At 48.8% G+C, this 26,704-nt stretch overlaps 1 protein-coding gene across 2 annotated transcripts in view; it reads left to right on the top strand.

The window, feature by feature from the left end:
• TUFT1 (tuftelin 1) overlaps nt 1-26,704 on the top strand; it is a 54,843-nt gene extending 28,139 nt beyond the window's left edge. For both annotated transcript variants that reach the window (XM_054997739.1, XM_054997749.1), the window contains exons 2-12: nt 4,435-4,509; nt 5,402-5,506; nt 9,098-9,184; nt 11,571-11,642; nt 12,073-12,189; nt 13,371-13,499; nt 15,641-15,735; nt 16,736-16,841; nt 18,717-18,800; nt 22,333-22,433; nt 24,793-26,704. In XM_054997739.1, coding sequence (XP_054853714.1) covers nt 4,435-4,509; nt 5,402-5,506; nt 9,098-9,184; nt 11,571-11,642; nt 12,073-12,189; nt 13,371-13,499; nt 15,641-15,735; nt 16,736-16,841; nt 18,717-18,800; nt 22,333-22,433; nt 24,793-24,859 — 1,038 coding nt within the window. In that variant the 3' untranslated portion in view covers nt 24,860-26,704. The remainder of the gene's footprint in view (nt 1-4,434; nt 4,510-5,401; nt 5,507-9,097; nt 9,185-11,570; nt 11,643-12,072; nt 12,190-13,370; nt 13,500-15,640; nt 15,736-16,735; nt 16,842-18,716; nt 18,801-22,332; nt 22,434-24,792) is intronic.

Genomic DNA, 26,704 nt, shown 5'->3' with positions numbered 1-26,704 from the left:
TTTTTTTTAAAAATTTTTTTAATTAGTTTATTAGGATTTAGATGATTATCGATGATTGTAGTTGTGGATGGTGGTCGATATACAACCTGGGTGATCGATTGTATTTTGTGTTGTATGTTTTCAATTTATCAATTGAAATAAAAAATTAATTATTAAAGAAAAAAAGCAGTCTCCTGTTTGACGCTGTGTGGACCCTCCTCGCTTTCCTCCCAACGCCAGAGAAGGGTGGTCCCTTCCTATTAGCCTTTTGAGAAAAAAAATCCATAGTTCTCCTTGTGTGCACGTGTGCACACCCCCCCCCCATTCCTGACAAAAGTGGTCTTGCACTAAGCACTGATTTGGGGAGGAAAAAATGTGTCCTAGAATGGGACAAACTCCTTGATCTTCCTGGAGCAAGAATCGAATCCAGTCGCACTTTAAAGACGGTCAAGATTTCCAGGGTCAAAGCTCCCTCCCTCCGATACCAAAGATATCTGAAGGTATCTGATGAAGGGAGATTGATTCTCGAAAGTTTATACACCAGAACTCTTGCTGTTCTTTAAGGTGCTGCTGGAGACGATTCTTGCTCCTCTACTGCAGGCCAACTTAGCCCCCCACCTAGAACAAAATAGCAAAAAGTTCAGTAGCACCTTTAAGACCAACCAACTTTATTGTAGCATAAGCTTTCAAGAGCCATGGCTTACTTTGTCAGATGCTTTCGAGAACCGCAGCTCTCTTTGTCAGATGCATCTGACGAAGAGAGCTGTAGTTCTCAAAAGCTGACGATGCATCTGACGAAGAGAGCTGTAGTTCTCAAAAGCTGACGATGCATCTGACGAAGAGAGCTGTGGTTCTCAAAAGCTTATGCTACAATAAAGTTGGTTAGTCTTAAAGGTGCTACTGGACTCTTTACTATTTTGCTACTACAGACTAAACATGGCTAACTCCTCTGGATCTGACACCTAGAACAGTCTTGCTCTTCTTGGCGTGCGCATCTGTTTGCAGGCCAGAAAAAGTTAACCTGCATGTGAGGCACCATTCAGCATCTGGTACCTCTTAGAACTAGAAAGTCATGGGTTTGTGGTGGAGGGGGTGGGTGGGTGGGTGGGGGGAATCATGCAGCTGGTTCTTTTTTAAAAAAATATTTTGATTTTTTAAATTAAGTTTTATATAATTAAAAACAAACCTAAAAAAACTACGACAGGTATACAATAAAAACAAACAAAAATAACTCATCAACATACAAAAACATACGTAATTCAGAAATAAAGCAACAAAAACAAACAATCTAAACTGAAAGTTTTCCGATTTTCTCCAACGAAATCGTATCGTGTCAAAGCTACACTTTCTTTAAGTAACGATTAACAACTCTCTTTTTTCTAATGTCAAAATGCAGAGCTGGTTCTCATGGTTGCGAAAATGTGAACTTTTTATGCCAAAGCTTGAAAAATTGCAAAAGCTCCCGGGAGCTAACTTGACAGCAGTAGTTGGCAGCATTTGATAGGTTTTGTGTGTGTGTGTGCGCGCACGTGCATCCCATTGTGGCAGTATTGTGTCCCTCTGCTTCTCTGCACCTGTTGCTGCCCCCCTTGCAAATCCTGTGCATGCTGCCGGAAGTCCAACTAAATTTGCACAGTATGAGTTTCCCTGAGTCAGAACTCCCTTTGTCAAACCCTGGAAATCTAGTTAGTCTTTAAGGTGCTCCTGGACCCAGATCTTGCTCTCCTACTACAGACCAACACAGCTGCCCACCTGAAACTCTGCCGAAAGGGCGCTGCTTGATGTTGGCAGCGAGGAATAGCCGGGCAGGGCAGGACTTGTTCCCATCAGCTGCTTTTCTTTCGGGGTTAATTTCTAGTTCTGAGGAGCAACCTGTCCTTGGCACTGTTCCATGCCTGCTTATATAACACGACGTGTTGCTTTAAAGGGGATGTGTGTCTTTTATGCAATGTTCTTCACAAATTAAATCCGGAGAAGTTGGGAATCTGGCATTGGAACCAGCATGTGTTCTGCTAGTGGCTGTGCTTACCCCAGTGTAAGTAGCCCTGCTCCCGTCCCCCTTTGCGCCAAGGGAGGGCTCCCTCTTTGGAGGAAAGCATGGGTTCTCAGCAGCCAAATAGGCAAATCTAGGGGGGGATCTTGGCTGAAGTCAGATCAGCCGCAGAAAGTGGTCGCACCGAGCGATGCCACTAGGCCCAGTGAGGTGACCTGAGTATACCTGGGTGGCATGGGCAGCATTGCAGGTGAAGGCATGCCCGCCTGGCTGCCCCCCGGCCCCAGCAGAGGAAAGAAGGCTGGAGCCTTTCGGCTTCATGCCACCTGGTGGCGGCGGCGGCTTCTTGTCTGCCCAGCTCTGTGTGCACCTGGGTCATGGCGAGGGTGCCCGGGTCTTGGCGGCTGCGCACATGCTCGGGCTGGCCCTGCATCCTTTGTGAGTTTGCCAAAAAGGGCCGTGCAGGTTTCCTGTATGCGCATGTCAAATTTTGCACAAGCGAAAAGCCAAGTGGAGAAGATGTTTTCGTTGTGTCTCGGAGCCCTGGTTCACCGACCGGTGAGCCTTCTGGCTGGGGAAGGAGAGGGCTGTGCAGGGAGGAAAACTCTTCCTCTGTTCAGCTGTTCAGGCACCGTGGGAACGCCGGAAGCGTCTGGAATTTACTGTCAGTTTCCCATGCATGAAAGATAAGAGTGGCATCCTGGCAGAGCAGGTGACAGAGGAGGGATCTGATAGAAAGGCATGTCTTGGTTCTGCTACAGGCTTAATTCATGGACTTTGTGGATTGGAGTGTGTGGGTATCCTTGCACTGGGGGAAGGCACTACCGTCAGAGGCCTGGGCCCTTAGAATCCATCTCCAGCTCTTCCTGGGGTGTTAGCAGGGATTTGAGGGTGTCTCCCTTCCTGCTGCATTAACATCTCCTCTAGGACTTTTCCCAGACAGAGTGACTCCGGATTTCCAGGGCTGTATACGTATTTGCCTGAGGTCTAGGAAGTTTCAGGCACCCTTGTGATGTATCTTTGCAAACGGAGCCTCAGGCAGCAGGCCAGTGCATAGTGCTACTCTTTGACCCCAGAGCGATACATCGGGATCCCTTTTGCGGTGGGGCTTTTGCAAAGCGTGGCTTCAGATTGGCCGCCGGAGTATTGATGGGCTGTTCAGGTTTTTAAAATTATTGCTTTGGCAAAAACTGCTTCCACCGTACAAGGACCGTCACTGGGTGACTGAAGGTGAGCTGTAGCAGCCATTTTGTGGCTGGCTCCGCCTCTTGCAGCAGCCATTTTGTGACAGCCATTTTGTGGCCACGCCCACCGCACTGTGCCAGAATTCCACATGTTGAGTATAAAACATGGAAGAAATGACTGATTAAAGACTATTCATATTAAATTTTAGTTATAAGCAATTAAGGAGAGGAGAAGAGAACTATCAAGCTAGATGTTTTGCCACATTTTCTGTTGTAGTTCAAACGTAGGCCATTTCCACACATGTTGAATGATGCACTTTCAATGCACTTTAGTAATCCTTTAGAAGTGGATTTTGTGTTTCACACATGGAAACATGGGGCCAAGCTACACATGACGAATGACACTTGAACAGCAAGTGTATTTCTCCCTGTTCACTTGCCCTCCACTCAATCCACTTGCCGTTCAAGTGTCATTCGTCACTTGTAGCTTGGCCCTCAGTCTGTCCACTTGCTGTTCAAGTGTCATTCGTCATGTGTAGCTTGGCCCTCAGTTCCAAATGATCATTAAAGAGTGTTGAAAGTGCATTATCCAATGTGTGTGGAAGCAGCCGTAGTACTTTGTTTTCTGTATACGTTTGCGTACTTTCTCTTTTCATTTCTGTTTTTCTTTTCCGAATAAATATTTATTTAAAAAATTCCAAATGTGCTCAAAAAGGTTGGGGTCCCCTGTGATACATCATTGGAGCGCCCAGCTGGCTGGGGCCAGATTCTTTTCCTACTCCTTGGCTAGAGTTCCAGTTTCAAATTCAGATTTTTCGCCAGACAAGCTGAGTGTCTTGGTAGCCTGGAGACACCAGAAAGAAAGGAGTGGGCATCTTCTAGCCTTAGTGCCAACAGAGAGGAGGTGTGGCCTTCTGCCACCTTCTGATTGGGATATACGGACTCATGGATCTCCTTTCCGACTTGTATCTGGAGAAAGGAACTTGGAGTCTGGACTCCAGCCTCCAGGTGGTAGCTGGAGATCTCCCGGAATTACAACTGATCCCCAGGCAAAAAAGATCAGTTCTTCGGGAGAAAATGGCTGCTATGAAGGGTGAATTCGATGGCGTTATACTCCACTGAGGCCCCTCCCTTCCCCAAACCCCGCCCTCTCCAGGCTCCACCCCCCCAATCTCCAGGAATTTCCCACCCTGGATCTGGCAACCCTCTGTCCATTAGCAACACCGATCACAAAAATCTGAAGCACTCTCTATTTCGTTTTCTTTCCTGCATCTTTAGGACAGTGTGAAAATATTACGCCTCACGCTCCAGAATGACCTCCCTGGCGACAGGCGTGACCCAGTGAAGCAGAAGGTAAGCAGGCGCCCTTCCGGGCTGTTACTGAGGTCTGGCTTGCAAGAACCCCCTGGGTGGAGGGACCCCTCTGGCTTGGGGAGAGCTGGGATGTTTCTTGGCCTGCCGCTTGTTGTACCTCCGTCTCTGCCCACCTTTTCTCAATCTCTGTACGTGTGTGTCAAAATGGGCTTGGAAGAGTCCAGTGATCCCAGACCCCCGGTTGGGGCGGGGGATCTCCCACCTCTGCTCCCCACACCCCGCCCCAATTTACCTGAGCAGCGGGGGGGGGGGCTGTGCACCTTCCTTGCACACTCCCCCGCCGTGCGGCACACTCCCGTGCACCACAGCCGCTGGGATTGGGCCCGTTTTGGCCCGGATCGAGGCTGCTGCGGAGCGCAGGAGCGCTCCTGCGCTCCGCAGCGCTCAAAATGGGCCCAATCCGTGGCAAATCAGCCCGTTTTCAGCATCTGCGGAGCGCAGGAGTGCAGCACCCAAAACAGGCCCGTTCTGCCACGGATCGGGCCCATTTTGAGGTGCTGCAGAGCGCAGGAACACTCCTGTGCTCCGCAGCGCCTCAAAACCGGGGCTGATCGGCAGCACAACAGCCCGTTTCAGGCACATTCTGCAGCGCCCGGCCACACGATGACGTCAACTCGAAGTGACGTCATCATGCCTGTGGGGGCACGCGCATGCACAGAGCGTGTGTGCGTGTGCACCCCCCTCTCCCAAAAAGTAAGTGCCAGGCCCCTGTCCCCCCGCCGGGAAATTGAGGGGGCCTGGCAACCCTAGAAGAGTCCCGCTCTGGCAAGCCCCATACGGCATTTCTTTAAAAAGCAGCTGGTTTGTGCAGCGTATGCTCACGTGCAAGAGACCAGCGTTCAGCCCCTTGTTTTGCCATCTCTCCCTACAGCCGGTGGGAAGGGCCTTTGCGATGGTGGCCAACCGGCCCACGGGCAGCCACACCTTGGCTTCGGAGTGCGTCAAGTCCAGCGAGGGGGATGAAGAGATCATCAAGGTGAGCCGCTTGCCGTGGCAAAGCATCCGTGGCTGAAAGCAGTGGTCTGGAGCCCTCTTGAGAAAAGATGGGGTAGTTAGAAAACAAGGAGGTCTGAAATACTGGAGGTCGGAAAAAATGCTCGTAATGCAAAATAGCACAATGAGATCTTTGCAGATTTATAAAAACATCCTATGGTAATAGGATAGGTACAATGAGGAATTAACAAAACTGAGGCTGTCGTACTTTGGTCACATCATGAGAAGACAAGACTCTCTGGAAAAGTCAGTAATGCTAGGAAAAGAGGAAGACCTAAAACGAGATGGCTGGACTCAATAAAAGAAGTCACGTCCTCCGGTTGGCAGGATCTGAGCAAAACGACAGGACGTTTTGGAGGTCTGTCATTCATAGGGTCGCCATAGGTCGGAGGTGGCTTGATGGCACATAACACACACAACAAGGAATTAACGAAAGACAACGACATACAATCTCACGTGCACATAATATTTACAACTTGTTTTTTGGATATGAGCTCCATTGTTGTCCCTGAAACCGCATAGTATGAATTGGGTTTTTTTGAGTCTCTGGCTTCCTACCAGTGTAAGGTCATTCATGACCAACGAAGATCGAAGCCAGGATATTTATCTTTTGAAGTTACAATACACTAGAATTTATTGGCTTCTGAACTTCTTTCTTCAAAATTACTTGCCCAAGGTTGCTTATGACTGAGGAAGATTTACACATCGAAACAGGAATGCAGCCAGCGTCCTGACTTGTTGTATGTCCTGTGTAGCTTGTCAATTCCTCCGTGGATATGTTTTATTGCAGTAATTTTGTTGTATGTCTTTGTAGTTTTATTCCTCATTGTACGTATCTTATTACAGTAGGATGTTTTTTATAAATTGGTGAATATATCATAGTGCTATTTTGCATTACAAGCATATTTTTTCCCTGGTCTCCGGTATTCAGTACTTCCTTTTTCCCTGTCCATTAGAGGTTCTTACCCCTTTTGTCTATTTGGTGAGGGGTAGTTAGCCTTTTTTGTAAAATGATGCATGGCAGGAGATAGTGGGTAGAGGACTTTTTCTCTCTTAGGAGAACTTGCAGACCCCCAGTGGAGCAGATGATTAGAATTCAGGATGGACAGTCTTTATTTATGCATTTGGAAAATGCACATATCCCCTCTCTGGAGACCTGATCGGGACAGCTTACGACTAAAACAATAAAATGAAACCATTATAATACATTCATTTTTTAAAAAAACTCTATTAGAAACAAGTTGGAACCCTTTCAGATAACCCAGGGTGTAAAAACAATTTAAAACACATGACCTACATGTTCTTGATAAATCATCCTTCAGGCAGGCTATAAACCAGCGAAGAGGTAAAACCCCTTAGTTAGAAGCCTGAGGCCATATTTTGGCCTGGTGCCCAAAGGAAAGGAAGGACCAAGGAAGTACTTCATTTAAAGAGGGACTTGCCGGCTACAGGATGTAACAAGGGCCATTAATTCGGATTGCTTTAAGACAAGATTAGGCAAATTCAGCCCTGGCATCGATGGCCCAGGCTAGCCCGATTCTGTCACTTCTTGGAAGCTAAGCAGGGTCAACCCAGGTTAGTACATGGGTGGTAGAGCAACAAGGAAGACTGAGGTTGTTATGTGTAGGAAGGCAATGGCAAACCACCTGTCAACATCCCCTGCCTTGAAAATCCGATGGCGCACTATAATTTGACTACAACGTGACAGCAGAGGAAAAAAAGATGAATTCAAGGAGGAGACGTCCATCAGTGACTACTGTCCACAGTGAAGAAATGGAACCTCCATGTTTGGAGGCAGTCACCCGCCATTACTATCTTTGGGGTGGGACAACTTTAGCCAGTTGCCTGGTTTGTAGGCCTTTTGAAGACATCTGATTGGCCAATGTATGAAGCAGATGCCAAGACATTGGTCTTACTTGGCAGAGATGCTCTTATGTACTGGATGAGAGATGAGCAGGGATTTCTATCAGTTTGCCCAGATCAGTGGTCTCCCACTAAACTTATTAGTGCTCTGTGTGCACGGGAATAACAACAACAACAACAACAACAACAACAATACACTCAATCAAAAACATACTCCACCTGGTTCTTCCTGCATTTCCTTTTTAGCCCCTACGTTTCCAAATGTGAGACACATGGGCAAGCACGCCAGTAATAATAATAACAGCAACAGTGTGCTTATATACTGCTCTTTTAGAAAGATGAGTGCCCCACTCAGAACAGTGAATATAGTCAGTGTTGTTATCCCCACAATACAGTTGAGGAACTGGGTTCACGGAATCACAGAGTTGGAAGGGGCCATACAGACCTTCTAGTCCAACCCCCTGCCCAATGCAGGATGAGCCTAAAGCATATTTAGAGAGGAGTGGCTTACCAAGGCCACCTGTAGAGCTCATGGCAGTAGCAGGAGTCAAACTAGCAGAGTGCTGACGCACAACCCAACCACTTAACCACTGTGCTACAGCAACTCTGTTATAAAAACTGTGCTTATATACCTCTTTTCTGAACAGATTAGTGCCCCACTCATTGCAGGGAACAGTGTTGTTCTTGTCTCTGCAATACAGCTGGGGAGCTAAGGCTGAGAGGAGTGGCTTCCCCAAGGCCACCTGCTGAGCTTGTGGCAGGAGTGGGATTTGAACCAGCAGAGTGCTGACTTGCCTCCCAACCACTTAACCCTACATTGCCCTGCAGCATGCAGGGACGTTCCTTTGCAGACAAACCGGACATAGAAAGGGTTTTCCTGAGAGGTCGGAGCTTGGAAGACTACAGGCTTTGGGAGACCGAGGGTACCATAGAATGATTCGGCGACTGCTAGAAACCACTGGGGCAAGCAGTCCTTGAGACCGGAGAGGGAAATACTGGAGATCTCTGGAGTTTCTACCACATACTGAAGAGGCAATCCTCATTTCTATTTCCGCTGTAACTGAAAGGAGCTTGCCTTTTCAGCGCCACGTGGTCCAGCCGGAGAAACTTTAAAGAAGCTCCGGCACCCCAGCTTGGTACCCATGCAGGCATGGAGCGCCATAGGGTCACGGCCCGCTAGCCTCCACTGAAAGAGGCGATGGCCTGCAAGCGCTCTTGCAAATAAAATACGTAGTCTAAAAAGTGCAAGTGAATTTTCTTATCACGTATCTTCTAGTTACCAGCAAGTCAGAGAACTTGCGCTAGGGAGAAATCCTGAAGGCCTGATTGAAAAGGGAAAAGGGAAATTGAAGGCCTGATTGAAAAAGGGGAATTGGGCTTTTGTAGCCCACTCTAAAGGAAAAGAGGAATAATTAATCAGGCTGGGCCATCCCGGGAGAGGCCCTGCTTCTAGGATTAAATGTTCTCTTTGATTGGGTCGGTGGTGACTGAACCAGAGTGGCCTCTTGAGGCCTTTGAGGATTTGAGTATCTTTCAGGAGTGGTCCAGCCCTGCCTTAAAGCAGTATTGCCTCCTTCATGGATCTGGACTGGGTATTGTGCTACAGCCCCTTCCGGATTGAGTGTCTCGCCTGTCTCCTGGGTTTGGCAGTCTTGCAGCTGGGAGTGGTTTTCTTACGGGCATTGTGTTTTTTCCCCCTTCTGTGGCTCAGGTGTACCTGAAAGCCCGGGCAGAGGACAAGACGAAGAATGAGAAGAGCCCCCACCGACTGAAAAGTGATGGCGGTGAGAGCCAAGAGGTACGTGGCGGTTTTTCAAAATGGCTGCGCGAGCATCCGTGAGGATTGCGAAGGGAATAGCCGTGTCCGTCGGCCATTGCAAAACGCAGCAAAAAACTAGATGCTCTTTGAAATTGTTAGTCTTTAAGGGGCTGCTAGATCTCTATTGTGCAACTATCCGAAGTGAACAAAGGGATCCTAAAGCATTCTTTTCACAGCATCGGCGCAGCCTGCATCTGGCCCTCCTGGCGTCGAGAGGTGCGCTTTTGCAAGATGTGTGGGCCGTGCCTGAAATCTCCGGAGCCAGCGTGATGGCTGGATGTGATATTTCCGTGCCCGGGGTGGAGCCTTAGCACCTTGCAGTCGGCCCTGTGGTGGCCAGCAGAGGAGCGCATGCCAAATAAGAGCAATGCCCACGTGTGGGGCGTGCGCCTTGTTTTGAATTGCCAAACAGACTTGCCCGTGACTTTGCAGGGCTGAGCAGCCTCCCCAAAGCGGGCTATTGGATTTTTGCTCTTGCAGATAAGCGTGTCCCTGCTTGCTGGCTCGCCGCAAATGTTTATGCTGCTGTAGCACAGTAGTTAAGTGGTTGGGCTGCAAGTCAGCGCGCTGCCGGTTCGACTCCCTCTACTGCCATGAGTTCAGTAGGCGGGTAAACCTCTACTCTCTGCCTCAGCACCCCAGCTGTATTGTGATAATAACAACAGTGACTTTGTTTGCTGCTCTGAGTGGGGCGCTCATCTGTCTAGAAGAGAGGGTATATAAGTGCAGTTATTACAAAGAGCTGTTGTATCATAGTGGTTAATAGGCTGGGCTGTGATTCAGCCCTCTGCTGGTTCGACTCCCACTACTGCCGTGAGCTCAGTAGGTGACCTTGGGCAAGCCACTCCTCTCAGCCCCAGCTTTATCATGGGGATAATAATAACACTGACTTTGTTCACTGCTCTGAGTGGGGCACTAATCTGTCTAGACGAGTGGTATACAAGTACGTTGTTGTTGTTGTTGTTACCACCAGCCTGCTTGCCCTCGTGTGTCTCATTTGGAAACGTAGGGGCTAAAAAGGAAATGCAAGAAGGTCCAGGGAGAGTATGTCATCCTCCAGAGGTGAGCCGGCGAATGGTGTTGGGCAGGCTTCCTGCATTGCTTCACCGATACTTTGGCCCTTGGGAAAGCCGAGCCGTGTTGCAAAGCCCGTCTGCTCTGCTCAAGGGGCTCCGTGTTTGGGCTTGCCCGCAGCGCCTCTGCCTGGCCGCAGCTCACTTCGGCAGCTCCCTGACTCACCACGCTACAGAGGTGCCAGATTCGAGTGGCTAATTGAGTTTTGGTAGGGAACTGTCCCCTCTCTTTGCAGCCTCCCCCGCCCCGGTGCCACGCCCGGCAACACCGCTGGCTCCTCACCCCCTCGCAAGGTGTCGGCGCTTCCTGCTGCCAAGTGGCGGCTGTTCCCGAGAGCGGCAGGACCGTGGGAGCCTGGCATTGGGCTCTCGGCTCTTCCAGAGGCAGGGGGAGAGATGTAAAAGAGGGCGTGTAAGCAGCTTGCCTCGCTGGCAGAGAGCGAAGAGAGGGAAGCAGCATGGGATCCGCGTATGCTCCTGCCGCAGTGCTTATGTGCAGGTGTGGAGGCGTGCGCCCCACTCGCCTGACCTTTGTGTCTTGGGGACCCTGGCAGGCAACAGGCCCTCTCTGTGCAGGCGGCTGATGGGGTTGGAACGATTAAAGCGCAGGCATCTTTTCCCCACTCCCCTGGCTGCGTGCTGCAGCTAGACTGCCCAGTGACTTACTGGGGGGAAACGTTTCTCATCCTTTGCCGCCCGCATCATCGTGGTATCCCACTCTTTCCCCAAGGAGTTCAGGGACCCCGTGTGCATGCACCTACCTCGCAGGGCTGTAGCGAAGCTGTAATGGTCTCCTTGTACAATTCCTTAGCCGTGTTAGTCTGTAGCTGCAAAATAGTAAAGAGTCCAGTAGCACCTTTAAGACTAACCAACTTTATTGGAGCATAAGCTTTCGAGAACCACAGTTCTCGTCGTCAAATGCCAGAAAGCTGTGGTTCTCGAAAGCTTATGCTCCAATAAAGTTGGTTAGTCTTAAAGGTGCTACTGGACTTTTGTAGCCTGGCCTACCTCACAGGGTGGTTGCTTTGACAAATGAGGAGGGGAAAACCCTGTGTACCATGATGAGTTCATTAGAGAAAGGACTGGATAATTGTGGGTGGATTGGAGCTGTGCAAACATACATGGGATAGATCTTGTTTTACTGTTGTCAGAGCAGGAGAAGGTTTGTTGATGCCTGTTGAAATGCTGAAGGTATCCGGAGAAGGGAGCTTGACTCCTGGAAATCTTGCTGGCCTTTAGGAGGTGCCATTGGACTTGAAATCCTTCTCTCTCTCCCCTCCCCTCCGATACAGTTGACTTCGGGAAAAAAGAACGGGATCCATCCATACAGAACCACCTCGTATCGGAGTCTGTCTGCAGGAGAGGTATGTAGGGAGAACTTTGGTCTCCTTGTGGACGATCAAAGGTTGCCAAGAGAGCCCCCCTGTTCGTAATTTGCCGTCTTCCTCCATCAGCCCTAGATACCAATGGGGTGGGAGGGGCGGAAAGGGGTCAGCCAACTTGAGAGAGGATCCAGCATGCATTCCAGGGGATTGGAAATGAGGGTCTGTTGGCAGGCTTGAGTCCTCTGCCCTCTTCAGATAGCCCCTTCCCTGGTGCAGTTTTGCAGGCCTGCCCCCAACCCTGACCTGGGGGCGTACGGCTGTTTGCTAGATGCACCCTTCTGCCCTATGAAATTACTTCCTTCTACTAGCCGCCTTGTGGGACAAACAGGGCAGTGCCTTCTAAACTAGGGAGGCACCGTTTGTGACCGCTGATCACATCTCTTTCCCGTGTCCTGAAATTCGCCGTCAGGAGGAACCGTCCTGTCACGGAGAAGACATCCGAATCATGCGCGAGACGACTAAGAGGCTTTTCTCCAAGCTGCAGGAGGCAGAGAAGCGGCATCAGTCGGATCGGGCCGCGTACGAGGTGAGCGTGCAGGGCCTGGAGCCCCGGGGTCTGTTCGATGCAAGACTTGCTCTCCCTGGTGCAAGAAGCTCTCTGTTCACGAACGAAGCTGCAGGACCCAACCTAATAACAATAGTAGGACTCCCAATAACACTCCCTTATTCTAGGGTGGAAGAAATGGTTGACTAGAGTTTCCTTTTTCAGTCTCCCGTAACTTTCTGTGTGAACCCCCTGGATACTGGAAAACAATTGAGCTTTTATTCCAACTATCTGAGGTTTTAGTCTTGTGGCCAGAGGCTTGGTTGAGGATAATTTTGCCTGAGAGCCAGTTTGGTGTAGTGGTTAAGAGTGGCAGGACTCTAAATCTGGAGAGCCAGGTTTGATTCCTTACTCCTCTGCTTGAAGCCCACTGGGTGACCTTGGGTCAGTCACAGCTCCTTCGGAGCGCTCTCAGCCCCACCCACCTCACAGGGTGATTGTTGTTGTAATAACATACTTTGTAAACCGCTCTGAGTGGGTGTTAAGTCATCCTGAAGGGCAGTATATAAATCAAATGTTGTTGTTATTAACACCGAAATCGAGTGTTGTGTTCCTCACAACAATGTTGTATCAGAACGAACTGTTAAGTTTCACGGTCAGGGGGATCACTACAACTGTGCCTACAACTAAGCAGTTTGATTGTGCAGTGTGTTCACGCTGTGGGTAGTTATGGGTGTAATCTAGGCTTGTAGTAAAAAGACCAACCAAGGGCAGTGAAAACTTACTTGTTTCTAAAAAAGGTGCTGTTGTCTAAAGGTTTTTTTAGTGACAAAGCGCAGATAAAGTAAACCCGAAATTGGGCAGTTTTCAACATTGTAAATTAGATTTCCTTTTAGTCCCATGTCCCTCCAAGGAGCTTAGATCCCTCTCCCGCATTTCTATCTTTGCAACAGCCTTGTAAGGTAGAATACACTGAGAATGACTGCCCCAAGGTTGCCCGTTGAGCGCTGTCGCAGATTATGGATCTGGGTGTTCTATGTGTGCCCTTTAAATAACATGAAATGTGGTTCATTGAACTTCTATGGAAACCCATGTTGCTGGCATGGTCGCCCGCAAATTCTTGGTGGGGCGTTTAGGACGGGCGTGCTTGCTGCAAAGGCAGGTGACTGTCGGAGGGGAACTCCTGCAACCTACTCAAACGGGGCTTTTCTTTTGCATTGCAGACGTCCATCTCTCACTACCGGAGGGAAGCAGAGCAGTCGGGTGCCGCTCTGCGACAGGCAGAACTGGATCTGGCAGAGAAGGATCTCAAAGTGGAAGAAGTCCAGCGGCTTCTCTCGGGGATGGAGAAGGTACTGTTGTTTCCGTGGTGATGCTCTGGATGGAAAGGAGGGGGCACATGGGTGTTCCCTGAAGGGTTTTCTGCCTTCCTTTGTGTCTGTGAAATGCTCAACTCTTTTGAACTAGATCGTTTCAGATGGGTAGCTGTATTAATCTGTAGTAGAAGAATAGTAAAGAGTCCAGTAGCACCTTTAAGACTAACCAACTTTATTGTAGCGTAAGCTTTCGAGAATCACAGCTGTCTTTGTCAGATGCATTGTCAGCTTTCGAGAGCCGCAACTTTCTTCGTCAGATGCATCGACAGCTTTCGAGAACCACAGCTCTCTTCGTCAGATGCATCGACAGCTTTTGAGAACCACAGCTCTCTTCGTCAGATGCATCGACAGCTTTTGAGAGCCACAGCTCTCTTCGTCAGATGCATCGACAGCTTTTGAGAGCCACAGCTCTCTTCGTCAGATGCATCGACAGCTTTTGAGAGCCACAGCTCTCTTCGTCAGATGCATCGACAGCTTTTGAGAGCCACAGCTCTCTTCGTCAGATGCATCGACAGCTTTTGAGAGCCACAGCTCTCTTCGTCAGATGCATCGACAGCTTTTGAGAGCCACAGCTCTCTTCGTCAGATGCACCGTCAGCTTTTGAGAACCACATCTCTCTTCGTCAGATGCACCGTCAGCTTTTGAGAACCACATCTCTCTTCGTCAGATGCACCGTCAGCTTTCGAGAACCACAGCTGTCTTCGTCAGATGCATGAGGGATCTGACAAAGAGAGCTGTGGTTCTCGAAAGCTGTCGATGCATCTGACGAAGAGAGCTGTGGTTCTCGAAAGCTTATGCTACAATGAAGTTAGTTAGTCTTAAAGGTGCTACTGGACTGTTTACTGTTTTGCTGCTACAGATTAACACAGCTAACTCTTCTGGATCTATGTAGCAGAAGAGCAAGATTAGGGTCTGGTTGTACCTTAAAGACCAACTAGGTTTCCAGGTTAGGAGCTTTCGAGACACAGAGCTCCCTTTGCCAGCTTTTGAACTAAAGGCCACTGCACCTTGGTTGTTACCGTCTCAAAACTCTGAACGCCTCTTTGAATTTTTTGTTGTTGTGTTGCTAATTAAAGCAAGCAATACAAGCTGTAAGGGGAAAGCTGTTGAGGTCAGAACTGATTAAAAACAGCAGCAGGGGGGTTATAAAACTTAATAATGTAAATGTTATCTGGTAGCTGTATAAGACGAACAAAATTAGTGTTAGGGTATGAGTGTTTGTGAGTCACAGTGGTGTTTGAAGAAGTGAGCTGTGACCCATGAAAGCTCATGCCCTACCACTCATTTTGTTATCTAGTAAAAGAAATGATGCTTGCTCTCCAAAAGGATAGCACAGGCTTTGCCCAGCACTGACGGTATGCCAGGGAATGTGGTTGTGGAGGCCTTCTAGGATTAGGACATCACCATGGAGGGGGGAGTAAAGCACAAGTTGAGCAAGTGGGAAGGAATTTGTGTGCTTCTCCTCCTTCAGCTGAAAGGCACGTTCGTCTGCAGAGGACGGCGTATGCCACGATTGTGCAGGATTACGGAATCTGCTCTGGGCTGAAAATTCATCTTTACAACAGTCTCGGTAGAAAAGAGCAAGAGTTCAGTAGCACCTGTAAGACTAACAAAATTTGTGGATACCGAAGAAGCGGGCTGTGACTCACAAAAGTTCACACCCTACCACAAATTTTATTAGCCCTGTAGGTGCCACTGAACTCCTGCTTTCTTCTACTGCTGTAGACAGACTATTATGATTCTACTGTGCAATAATTACTCTGCAATTTTATCCCTCAACCCTCATGTTGCTGCTGGCACGTTCCCCTCATGCGGGAGGCTCTTCGAGGTCCCAGGTCTAACTTGTTGCCTGCAACGGGAGGCTCGGCAGTATTTTTGGACCATCTCAGAAGCTGGGAGGGGGGAACTGACTATGTTTCCATGTGGACAACACCTGGGGAGCTTATTTGCATTTGCTTGTACGGCCCGAACCCTCGGAGGCCTAGCCCTGCGGCTTCTCGGTCTTTCCCTGGCCGTGGCTTTGGAGGGCCTTCCTTGGGGCGTCTTCTCTGTTGCTTTAAAGCCTCCTGCAGGCCCTGGCAGCTCTCCTGACTCTACTTCCCTTCCTCTCCTTGCAGGAGCACCGGAGCCTGCTGCAGAAGATGAAAGACAGCGAATCCGAGCTGGAGGAGCTGAGGAAGCTTCGGAGCGAACAAGCTGCCGAGCAGGAAAGGTGAGGCGCGCTGCCAGGGGACAGCTAAGCTCTGGGCGTGGCTCCGTGGTGCTCCAGAGGAAGACACCTGCCGGGCCTTGACGGCTTAGGTGGTTCTCAGATCCCTGCTGCCCTCGAGAGGCTGGAGAGAGAGTGTCTCTGCTACAAGCGAGGACCGATACTTTCTTCTTTGCTCCTCTTCCGTGAGATGCTTTGCTGCTGATGTTCTGAGGGCATCTGCTTTTTAATCTGTTTTTGAGAGTATCTCATAAAATGCCTGTATAAGTGACTTTCGGAGGAAGTGAATTGCCAATTCTCCTGCGGTTGTCACTCCTTTCCCTGGGAAAAGGGCAAAGTTGTAGATTCTGCTCATACCAGTGCCTCCCTTGGGGGAACGGCTGTCAGCACCGAGAGAAAGCTCAGGCCGTAGAGAAACGAGCCTGTGGGGTTCACCTCAGTCTTTGGATTTGGTAAAAAAAAGTGAAAAGCCTGCCCTAAACCATTCTAGGGGCTAAATTTTCCCTCCCCTTTCCTGGCTAACTTTTGAGCAGAATAATCCATTAATGACAGCTTGCAGTCCTGATAGCAACTGTTCCCATTTTACAGGTGGAAAAACTGAAGCTAAGCTTTTAAAAAAATGTTAGATACTCCTTTACAGGTGGCTTTTGTGTAGTGGAAAAGATGCGCATTTTTTGTTTGGGGTGCCAGTGCAGACAGAAATAATCTCTCATGTTCTGGTAACTTTTTTTGGGAACGTCTAATAGTGCAGCAAACATATGGATGGGTTCCCCCTCGCCCCAAATGTAGATAAACTTGAGAGCTCTTGCAACAATTCCCAGATTTCTTTGCGGGGGGGTGGGGGGGCGGTCTTCATCAGCTCTCTCCCATGCCCAAAATGTGCATGCTGCAACACACTTTGCAGTCCTTCACACTTTCCAGGCGATGTCGCAAGCAGCAATTTTTTTAAAAAATGACTTTCCCTTCAAAAGCCTACTGTGTATTCGTTCTGCTCCTCCTCTAGGTCTTCCAAACTTGAAAAGGAAGTAGCCACTTTGCGGGAGAAAATCCACCACCTGGACGACATGCTGAAGAGCCAGCAGCGCAAAGTGCGGCAGATGATAGAGCAGGTGGGTTTCTCTTTGGGCTGGGATCAGCCATGGGGCTTCCGGTCCGGGCTGAGGGGCTGCAGGCCAGAATTCCCTCCCTTGCTAGGCCTTCTGCTCTGCTTGCTCACCTGTTGTAATGTCCTTTTTCTTGTGAGAAATGTTTTGTTTTATTAATAGAGTCAAAAGCCCAATAAAAAGGGCAAAGAACTAAAAAAGAAATAGTACAAGGAGCGTAGAAAAAGAAAAGAGAGACTGAAATTAGAAATAAAAGAAAACAGTAATACATATTTCATTTTCCAATTTTCTCTGCAACGCTTATGTTAGCAAACATCGCACTTTAAATTTTAATCTCTCCCAAATTTACCTTTTCAGTACTGCTTCCCTTCAGTTTATTCTTCCCAAATTTGTCTTCTTAAAAATCAGATCCACAAATCGTCAAATCATTTTTCCTTGTTTCACACAGAAAGTCAATAAGGGGGTTCCAGTTAGCCGTAAAAGTAGACAATGTTTTATCTCTGATCAAAGCTGTACGTTTAGCCATCTCTGCTAATTCCGTCGTTTTCATAATCCAGCCCTCGATTGAAAGCAATTCTGTACTTTTCCATTTTTGTGCATACAAAAGGTTAGCTGCTCTAAGTCATATACAGAAATAAAATACCGTGCTGATTTTCCAACCGTTTGTCCATTAATCCCCACAAAAACCTGTTGTATCTTCATGGAAAGCATTCAGAGGCACTTAATCTATCGATCTTCCCCTATTTGCTGTTGCTCCAAAATAACCACGTTATTTACTCTTCACTGGGTTGGATCTTGAGGTTCTATTTTGTTCATTGTGGCACTAACCATGAGAGAGTATCCTTGTACCGGGGAAGGCGCCACTGGTAGCCGAATAGGTCTGTTGAGTACAACCCACTGTAAATATGCTGAACTAATAAGCCACGTGGAAGAAACCAGATCCCGAGAGGGACTCAAAGCCTTTCCAATCCAGCTGTAGGTCTGTCTGCCTTGGCTGTCAGCAGTCAGACCCCCTCCCCACACTGCTTTTTATTTCTTTTTTAATAAAAAAAATTTCCTGTTGAACATCTGCTTATTTGAGAGTTCTCTAAGGGAACGATCCCAGTAGACATAGGTGGAGGCTCCCAGTTACCCTCCTTTGCTTGTCTCCTTTAATGCTAATTCCTCCAAATAATTAAGGATATCTCCTATATGGGTAACCTGGTGAAGGTTCATCGGAGTCATGCCTTTTCTGTGCTCGGGAAATTTTGTGAGGAGAATTCACTTGTCGGGTTGTCTGCCTCGGTGATGGGGCTGATGCAAAGAAGGCCCCGTATGCACAAGAGTTCTTGAGGGGCTTTGCTAAGCTGCAAATGTTCAACAGCCGGTTTGGTGTCGTGGTTAAGAGTGGTGGGACGAGAACCGGGTTTGATTCCCCACTCCTCCACTTGGTCAGCTGAGTGACCTTGGGTCAGTCACAGCTCTCTCAGAGCTCTCTCAACCCCATCCACCTCATAAGGAGTTTTGTTGTGGGGATAATGATAACATACTTTGTAAACCACTCTGAGTGGGTTTTAAGTAGTCCTTAAGGGTGGTATATAAATTGAGTGTTGTTATCATCATCATCAGTAGTCCTGGTTTCCCTCCTCCCAAGAACTCTGAGGAATTATTGGCTGATGAGGATGTGGGAGATCTCATGAGATCCCCTTGCCTGCTTTTGCTAATTCGGGGTTCCAGTGGGGGGGTGGCGGCCTCGGGTGTACCCTATTATCTTCCTAGGGAGCGGTTCCCTTCTGAGGGTGCCCCTTAATGCCGCTCTTCTTCCTAGCTTGGGTCTCACCATCCATTTGGAGGCTGGGGCTGTTCTGACAAACCGTTTGGGATTTTTTCCCCCCTCTGCAGCTTCAAAACTCCAAGACGGTCATTCAATCCAAGGACGCCATTATTCAGGAACTCAAAGAGCGAGTGGCTTACCTGGAGGCCGAGGTATTTCATTTATAATTTTTAAAAACTATATCCCCCTCTCTGGCCCCCAAAGACCCTTGGGACAGCTCACGACGTAGCAAAATGCAAATCAGTAGCAACTAGAGTTGCCAGGTCCCTCTATCCTCCCGGCAGGAGGGTTGGGACCTGGCCCTTACCTTTCACTGGCTGACTTTGAATCCTCGTGCGTGCGCCAAGCGCGTGTGCTCCGGCCGCGGTGTGATGCCGTCATTTCCAGAAGTGATGTCACCACGCCGCGTGCGCAGCAACATCACTTCTGTAAGCGATTGTCATCGCGCCGGCCGCGGGAGCACTCCTGCACTCTGCACGGTTCAGATTCGGCTGGTTGGCCCCAAACGGAGCACAGGGACACTCCTGTGGCCGGCACTCCTGAGGTGGTTGCCGGTGGTGGGCAAGCTCTGGGCAATCAGCGGACGAGGGGGAAAATCTCCAGGAGTTTGCCCACCACCGAAGGGCACCCAGAAACCCTAACAGCGACCCTTCCCAATCGAGCCCCACTGAGTGCTAATCACCAGCAGCCACACGATACGTATAGAGAACCCAGCAGAAGCCAGAACAGCAAAGCCAAAAAACACACGTCCAGCCCAGGCCAAGAATAGAAACCCAGATAAAGCAACCGGGGAACCTTAACCCCCACCAGTTACTGAACAGATCGCTTGGGGTGCGTGGCTCTCCTTTTAGAATGGAGCATGGTCACTTCCTGAAATGGGATGTTGACGATTTCAGATCAGGATGAGTTTTGGGGTAAGCTGCAGGGTGAGGGTAACGGCTGACAGTTTGTGCAGCGATATTATACTTTAGAAAAATAATTCTGCTATATCAGGGTGGGGCGGGGTTCTCTAGCCCAGTTTCCTGTTTCTGGTAGTGGCCAGCCACATTCTTTGGGGGAGCCTGCAAGCAGGGCGTGGAACCAACAGCCCCCCCCCCCTGGTTGTCTACAGCGCTTGGTGTTTAGGGGTATGTTAGGTTGGATCCCGCAGCTCTGCCCTGCAAATATCAACACTTTCCTCCTGTTCTTGACCGTGGAAGTTCTGGCCATCACCGTCAACAGTAGTTGATAACGGTGTTATAAAATGATTTGCGCCGCTTCTTGGGGCAGCAGGTCCCACCTTGCTGATAGGTAAGATGGCCGATAAGTAAGATGGCGTGGAGAAGGTTGGTGCTTGCCGGTCAACGGGACCGACCAGAGGAGACAGGCCTTCTGTTTGGTTGCCCCCTGGTGGCACGTGCCAGCGCTACGGGAGGCCAGATGGATCAAAGCAAATGCACTGGCATTTTCAAAGCTCGAAGTAGTTTTTGAGGGGCCAGGTTCTTAAAGACCTCCTGCTCCCCTGCACGTGAATTGGGATCCTCAACATGCACAAGTGGGCATCTCCTCTTGGAAAAAAGGAGACTGCTGGCTCACCTTCGGTCCTCAGCTGCCTGTTGAGGGTGCCATGCCCTGCAAAGCCCCGTCCCCATTTGTAGCACGGGATTGCTGCCTGTGTCAGGGCCTTTTCTGTGATGGCTCCACAGCATTGGCCTGCAGCTACTAGCTGGTGCCTAATTCTTCTGCTTCTGGGTTCAACAAGTGAAAACCTCCCTCCAGCTTTTTGCCTGTGTGACTGTTTTTTTTTAAAAAAAATGTGGTTATAGCAACAGCTGCGTTGTAATAATTTACTCTTACATGATTTTTTTTTAATTGGATTTGTATGACAGCTGCCACAGACATTTTGGCTGAAAGACAGCCAGATACACCCTTTTCTTAATAATTTAGGCAGGTCTGTGAACATACCCTGTGTCCTGGCGAGTTCTGGACTGAGATGCAGACTCGTATATCAGTGCACCCTGAAATTTACCGTCCTCTTTTGGCTTTCAATGCAGCGTCTATCGGCTGCTTCAGAAACTAATTTTGGTTTCCACTTTTAACCTTGGGAACATTTCCATAGTTGTCAGCACTATTAGCTTGTAAGTACCCTGTCTGGTTGCAAAGACGGTGTCCTTGAATCCTCTTCGCATTGTCAAGAAATGGCCTTTCTGAACATTAAACCTAACATTGGCCAGGTGCACAAAAGTGCCTCTGTGCCTTATTGGCCATTAGCAATAAGGAGATCACGCCGGATGCAGCAAAATATCCCTGATTAGCATCTTGTGAATTGGATTTCTGATGTCACCTTAAGAACAGTATCATTGATTCCTGTTATTTAATGCTTGCTTTGTTTTCACTGATTGTACCACTTTGCAATGAGAGTCCCTTAAAAAGGGAACCACTCAGATGGAGGAAGCGGCAAGATCCCTGAACACAACGAGCTCAGTTTTGCCTCTGTAGGCTCACAGCAGCTCTCCGAGGTCTTGGACAGCGTAGGGTGTGTCCCAGGAACTATTTCCGGATATCCTTTAAACCGGAGATGCCGGGGACTGGTTCATCCTTCATTGGCTGCCTTACCAGAACTCCTGCCTACTTGGTGCCAACCCAGTTTCCTTCCGAAGAAGACAGATCTGTCTACTTGAGGTCTGGTCAGGGTTGAACAAGAACGATGCAACTTCTGTGGTATTAAGCGAAGGATTCAGCTTTCAGAATTCGGCTCGCATCTTGGAAATGAAGATTCACGCTCTCGGGGAGATCGGTTTGCTTTGCCTTGTCATGCCTAAGCAGGCCGGAGATGGGCCAGATCAGATTTTTCAGCAGGTTTCACAATTTTGTGATTGCTGTTTATTGATTATTTTCATTGCAAGATGCTCAGCGCAGTGTACAAGGAGCATCTCCCCCCCGCCCCATCAGTTGGGCTGAGAGATGCTGCAGAGGGGCTAAAGCCAATATGCCCTGGAAATTCTGGGTCCGTAGCTTCCAGCAAGTTTTTAAACTTAATTTGCAGGCACGGTATGAAGGTGTGGGTGGGGGGGATGCGCCTGCAGTCTTTCAGCATGCATCTAGTTTAGCTCAGAGCAGCAATTTGAATCCTGGCCTTAGAGTATTGGACTCATGCTGTGATGGTGGCAGGAGAAGGTCAGCATGCCTTGTGTGGCTCCTTTCCCCTCCTCCCATAAAGCCAGATTGTGTATGTTATGTGCCATCAGGTCGCCTCTGACCTATGGTGACCCTATGAAGGGAAGACCTCCAAACGTCCTGTCATTAACATTCTTGCTCAGGTCCTGCAAACCGGAAGGCGCTGCTTTTATTGAGTCCAGCCATCTTGTTTGGGATCTTTCTCTCCTCCTACTTACTGCCTTCTACTTTTCCTAGCGTTATTGATTTTTCCAGAGAATCTTGTCTTCTCATGATGTGACTGAAGCCAGGTTAAATTCTGCAAAATAGAAAGCTTTTGCACACTTGCTGTTTAACCAGGTTGGGGCCTTTGGTCAGTATTCCTCTCCGTTTCCTCCGGAACGCCTGCTGTCCTGCCGTGGGTGGGTCTGGTGTTAGTGAGCCCCTAAGTCATAACTATTTCTGCTGCTCGGGAGTGTTGGCTCATGGAGCTTCTGTGGTTGAAATGAAAGGTCGGGGTCTCTGAGGTCTCCTCTGCTTCAATTTCAGAACCTGGAGATGCACGATCGAATGGAGCACCTCATCGAAAACCAAACCAACTCTAGCGGGTACAATACCAGGCCCCGCTCCAAATCGGATTACATGAGCAGGTGAGCTTGGGGGGGAGGGGGTGGCTCTGTGCGAGCTGTGGGGTTTGCCTACGCCATGGAAGGGCAGCCTCTGTGGGGTGCACTCAGCAACCCCCATCCGCTTGTACGCCTTCCAGCTGCCTTTGCCTGCCTTTTCTCTGGGCTGATGGGTGGGAGGGCAGGGCTCCCAGCCCCCTAATTTTCACCCAGAAGAGAGAATTTTAGCTTGCTCTCTTTGCCACTGTGATGAGACAGTGCACCTAAGAGGTTGACGCACAAAAAAGAATTAAGTATGCGCAGGTGAGCCTGATCGCGTCAGATCTCAGAAACTAAGCAGGGTCGGCCTTGGTTAGTAATTGGATGGGAGACCTCCAGCGAAGACCAGGGTTGCAGAGGCAGGCAATGGCAAGCCACCTCTGTTAGTCTCTTGCCATGAAAACCCCAGCAGGGGTCGCCCTAAGTCAGCTGTGACTTGAGGGCACTCTCCACTTCCATACTTAAGTATACTTAATTCACTTAATTAATTCTTTTTTAGTTTCAACCTCTTTGGTTACTTTTCTGCAAGGTTGTTTTTTTCCCTCCTCCCTTTTCTCCCCTTTCTTCTTGTCCTTTATGAGGTGGTGCACCTGCCAACCCCCCCTTAATTTAATTTATTGCATTTCTAGCCCTCCCTCCCCACGAGCAGGCTCGGAGCAAGGTAACAACATTAATAATATCAGTGACATAAAATACAATATAAAATCAATAATACAGTACAAGATATAAAATTAAAACCTTGGCCCTCTTTGTCCAAGGTAAACAAATGGGTGGTGCCAATTGCACACTAGGAGCTAAACTACAAGAGACGAATTACACGAGTACGCGCACGTGAAGGGAGTCGCAATGTTATCCAGGAAGCCGAGTTTTAAAAAATAGATAGGAAGGCTTTGTCAGTTTCCCTTCTCAGAGATGGCTCCTCTGAGGGTTTGTTAATTTCCTCTTCCCCTCCCAGAAGGGGAGGTGAAACTGACATAATCGCCTTCTGGAGGCAAAGAGGAAATTAACAAACCCTCTGAGGCGCAATCTCTGCTGGCTCTGTAGAGAGGGGAAATTGACAAAGACTTCTGATCTGTCTTTTAAAACTCAGCTTCCCTGCTAACATTGCGACTCCTTCACGTGCGCGTCCTCGTGTAATTCGTCTCTTGTAGCTTAGCTCTAGGACTCCCTTGGTTGCTTTAAGGAGGGCCAGCTGGTGAGCTGCACGCCCAGTTTGACATCCCCAAGCCACTGGCCCTTGGAATCCTTATCTTGTTTTTATTTGAAGAGCTGGAAATAAGAACCTGCCCCCCACCCCCTTAAGTAAGGCTTAACAGGGACAGGGAAAACTGAGGGAAATGGTGAACCTAGCCAAACTCTTAAACCATGTAGTTACCCGGAGAGAGGAGATTTGGATCAAGAGGGAGGATGTCTTTGGGTCCCTTCCCCCATGCTGTTTTGGGTGCCTCCAGCTTGTTTCGACAAAGAGGCAAAAGGATTTCAGGACGGTGTGATAGATGCCCCGCTGCTAACATGACAGTTCCAGGTTGAGGTTTTGCACATGGAACTCTTTTGAAAGGATTTCTTTCTTTCTTTATTTACTTTAGATTTTTATTCCACCCTCCCTGCGAGGCAGGCCCGGGGCGGATTACATTAGGTAAAAACGTTCCATATAATTTACATCCAAGGACAAATGTAAAACAACAGTAGCAAAACAGTTCAGTATGAAATATAGATATAAGACAGTCGATATACAAAATAGCAGCAGTCAAATTCACAAGTCGAATTCGCTGACTGGAGGTAGTCAATCTGCCAATCGGGAAAACTAGATGGTGGACGATTCTAATAGGGCCGGCAGTGGCCCAGCCTAAGCTCAACCATACGCCTGGCGGAACATCTTTGTCTTACAGGCCCGGCGAAATGACAGTAAATCCTGCCGGGCCCTGGTCTTACTTGACAGAGAGTTCCACCAGGTCGGAGCCAGGACCGAAAAGGCCCTGGCTGTGGTCGAGGTCAGGCAGGCCTCCCTGGGGCCGGGGACCGCTAATAATTTCTTATCTCCCGATCGGTGTGCCCTCTGGGGGAGAGGCGGTCCTGCAGATAAACTTCTCCCAGTCTGCATAGGGCTTTATAGGTCAATAGCAGAACCTTGAACCTGATTTGGTACTCCATTGGCAGCCAACGCAGCTGGCGCAGTTTAGGTGTTATGTGCGTGCCACTCGGCACTCCCATAATGACACGCGCTGCTGTATTTTGAACCAGCTGCAGTGGATAAGTTGTGGTTGATGGCCATGTAGCTGTGGCTGCCCAGGACAGACACTGGGCCATACAGGGCAATTGATTTTTTTCCCCCTTCTCTTTTCAGCAACAAAAAGATTACCAAAGCTCTTGGGCCCAAACCTTTGCCTCTTATTCGAGTGGTGGAAACATGAACAGACTCCCCCCATCTGCCTCCTCCCGTCCCATGAAAGGTTTGGCTTCGGAGTAGAAGAAACTCATCCCACCTTGCTAAACGCTTGGCTTCAGCCAGCAACCTCAGCCGCTGTGCCGTGGCCTCTTGGCGCTCCAAAAGACTGCCGCTTCCATAGTGCGCCGAGGCCACCAGGACACTGCCAGCAAGGAAGGCCCACCAGAGGCCGAATGGGCTCCGTGGACCGTCGGGATGTGGGGAGGGGATTTATGAAACTCGGTGCTCTTCCTGGAGGTGGACTGTCCCTTGCAATAGGATCTACAAGACTGGCCAACATTGTAAGAAGAGTTCCTTTTTTTTATAAAGATACCTCCCTCAAACATTTCTTTTCTGGCTTTATTTACTCCTGCAAAGTGTCTGGCTTGGTTCCTGTGTGCACAGAGTTTCTCTTTTTTTGGAATATCCTTCAGTGAGTTAAAGGGCTCTGCACCCAGGACAACCACTTGTTCCAGAGAAATCCGTAGGTATCATTACAGACCAAGCCTGTTGCTTCAACACAGAACCGTTTTCTAGCTCCTGTTTCTTGGTCATGCTACAGTCTGACGTAATGGTGGGAGGGTGGGGTGGGAGGCCGTGAATTAGCATTCCGTATATAATGCGATAAGTTTATTGAATGTTCAAGATACTTCTATATATCGGCATTAATGCAGCTTGTGTGGTCGACTGTTTCCCCCTCTGCTAGAATTATATCCTTAGATTTGCAAAGCATGGATGTACGCTCAGGATATCCACAGTGGAAAAGGAGCTCAGCTGTGCTTGATGAGCCCAAGGACCCAACTCTTACAGGAACCGATCTTTGCAAGGTTCCCAGTGAAACTGTTCAGCAACCTGAAGTCCGTTTGTTACCATCTTTCCACTTCTGCCATAGGTCCAGATGCAGAAGTGTGTATTGTGTGCTTTGCTGTGCGGGGGAGCCCAGCCCCCATTTCCCCTTGCCCAGAGAACCTGTTCAGCTCTTCCTTCTACTGTTTGTCCAAGGAAGGGAGCCGGTCTTTCCCTTTATATCGGGGACGGCAGCAGTCTGGGAAGGGGGGAAAGCACTCCTGATTTGCGCCGTGTTCGTGTGAACGAACGGATCAGAGGGAAGGGTGTTTAAAGGACAAATCCATCCCCTTCTGTCAGCAATACGAGTGTAACAGTCAACGCTGGCCTGGGGCTTGCTGAGCTGATGGCACGTCTGACGTAGCTATGAGAGAATCTCTGTGTCTGTGTTTTTCGAGCTGCGCAAGCAGCAGATACACATCAAGACCTCCAAGCTTTGGGACTTTATCCTGATCCAGAGATGAGGTCAGGCAGTGGGAATCTCCATCCAGGAGATTCCAAAATCTTTCCTTTCTCCAGAAATGGAGTCTATTCAAGGGCTTGTATTTATTCTGTAGATTACTGCAATAGTAGTTTGGCACTGATAGTAACCTTAACTTGCCTTACTGAGCATGTGGCTGTCTCCCCTACCTGTTTACCCTGCCCTTTCTCCAAGGAGTTCCGTGCATCTTAAATGGCTCTTCTCCAGCCTTATTTTATCTGTACACAACAATCCTGTGAGGTAGGTGAGGCTAAAATGAAAGACAGTGACTGGCCCAGAGTTGCCCATAATTTGAACTTGGCTCTCCCTTCTGTTAGTCTAACTCACGTAACCTCACTACGCTGTGTTCAGTGTTAGAATGTACCGATGTTATCCAGCATGGCTTTGCCTTTGGAATGTACTTCCAAAAAAAAATTCTGTTGACTTTGCATGTGTCAGAGATCCAGAGGAGCTAGTCGTGTTAGTCTGTAGTTGCAAAATAGCAGAGTCCAGTAGCACCTTTAA

Source organism: Eublepharis macularius, chromosome 1 (genome assembly GCF_028583425.1).
Source record: "Eublepharis macularius isolate TG4126 chromosome 1, MPM_Emac_v1.0, whole genome shotgun sequence".
Taxonomy (NCBI): domain Eukaryota; kingdom Metazoa; phylum Chordata; class Lepidosauria; order Squamata; family Eublepharidae; genus Eublepharis; species Eublepharis macularius.
The sequence above is the reverse complement of the archived record's forward strand: the minus strand, read 5'-3'. Positions and strand labels throughout refer to the sequence as shown.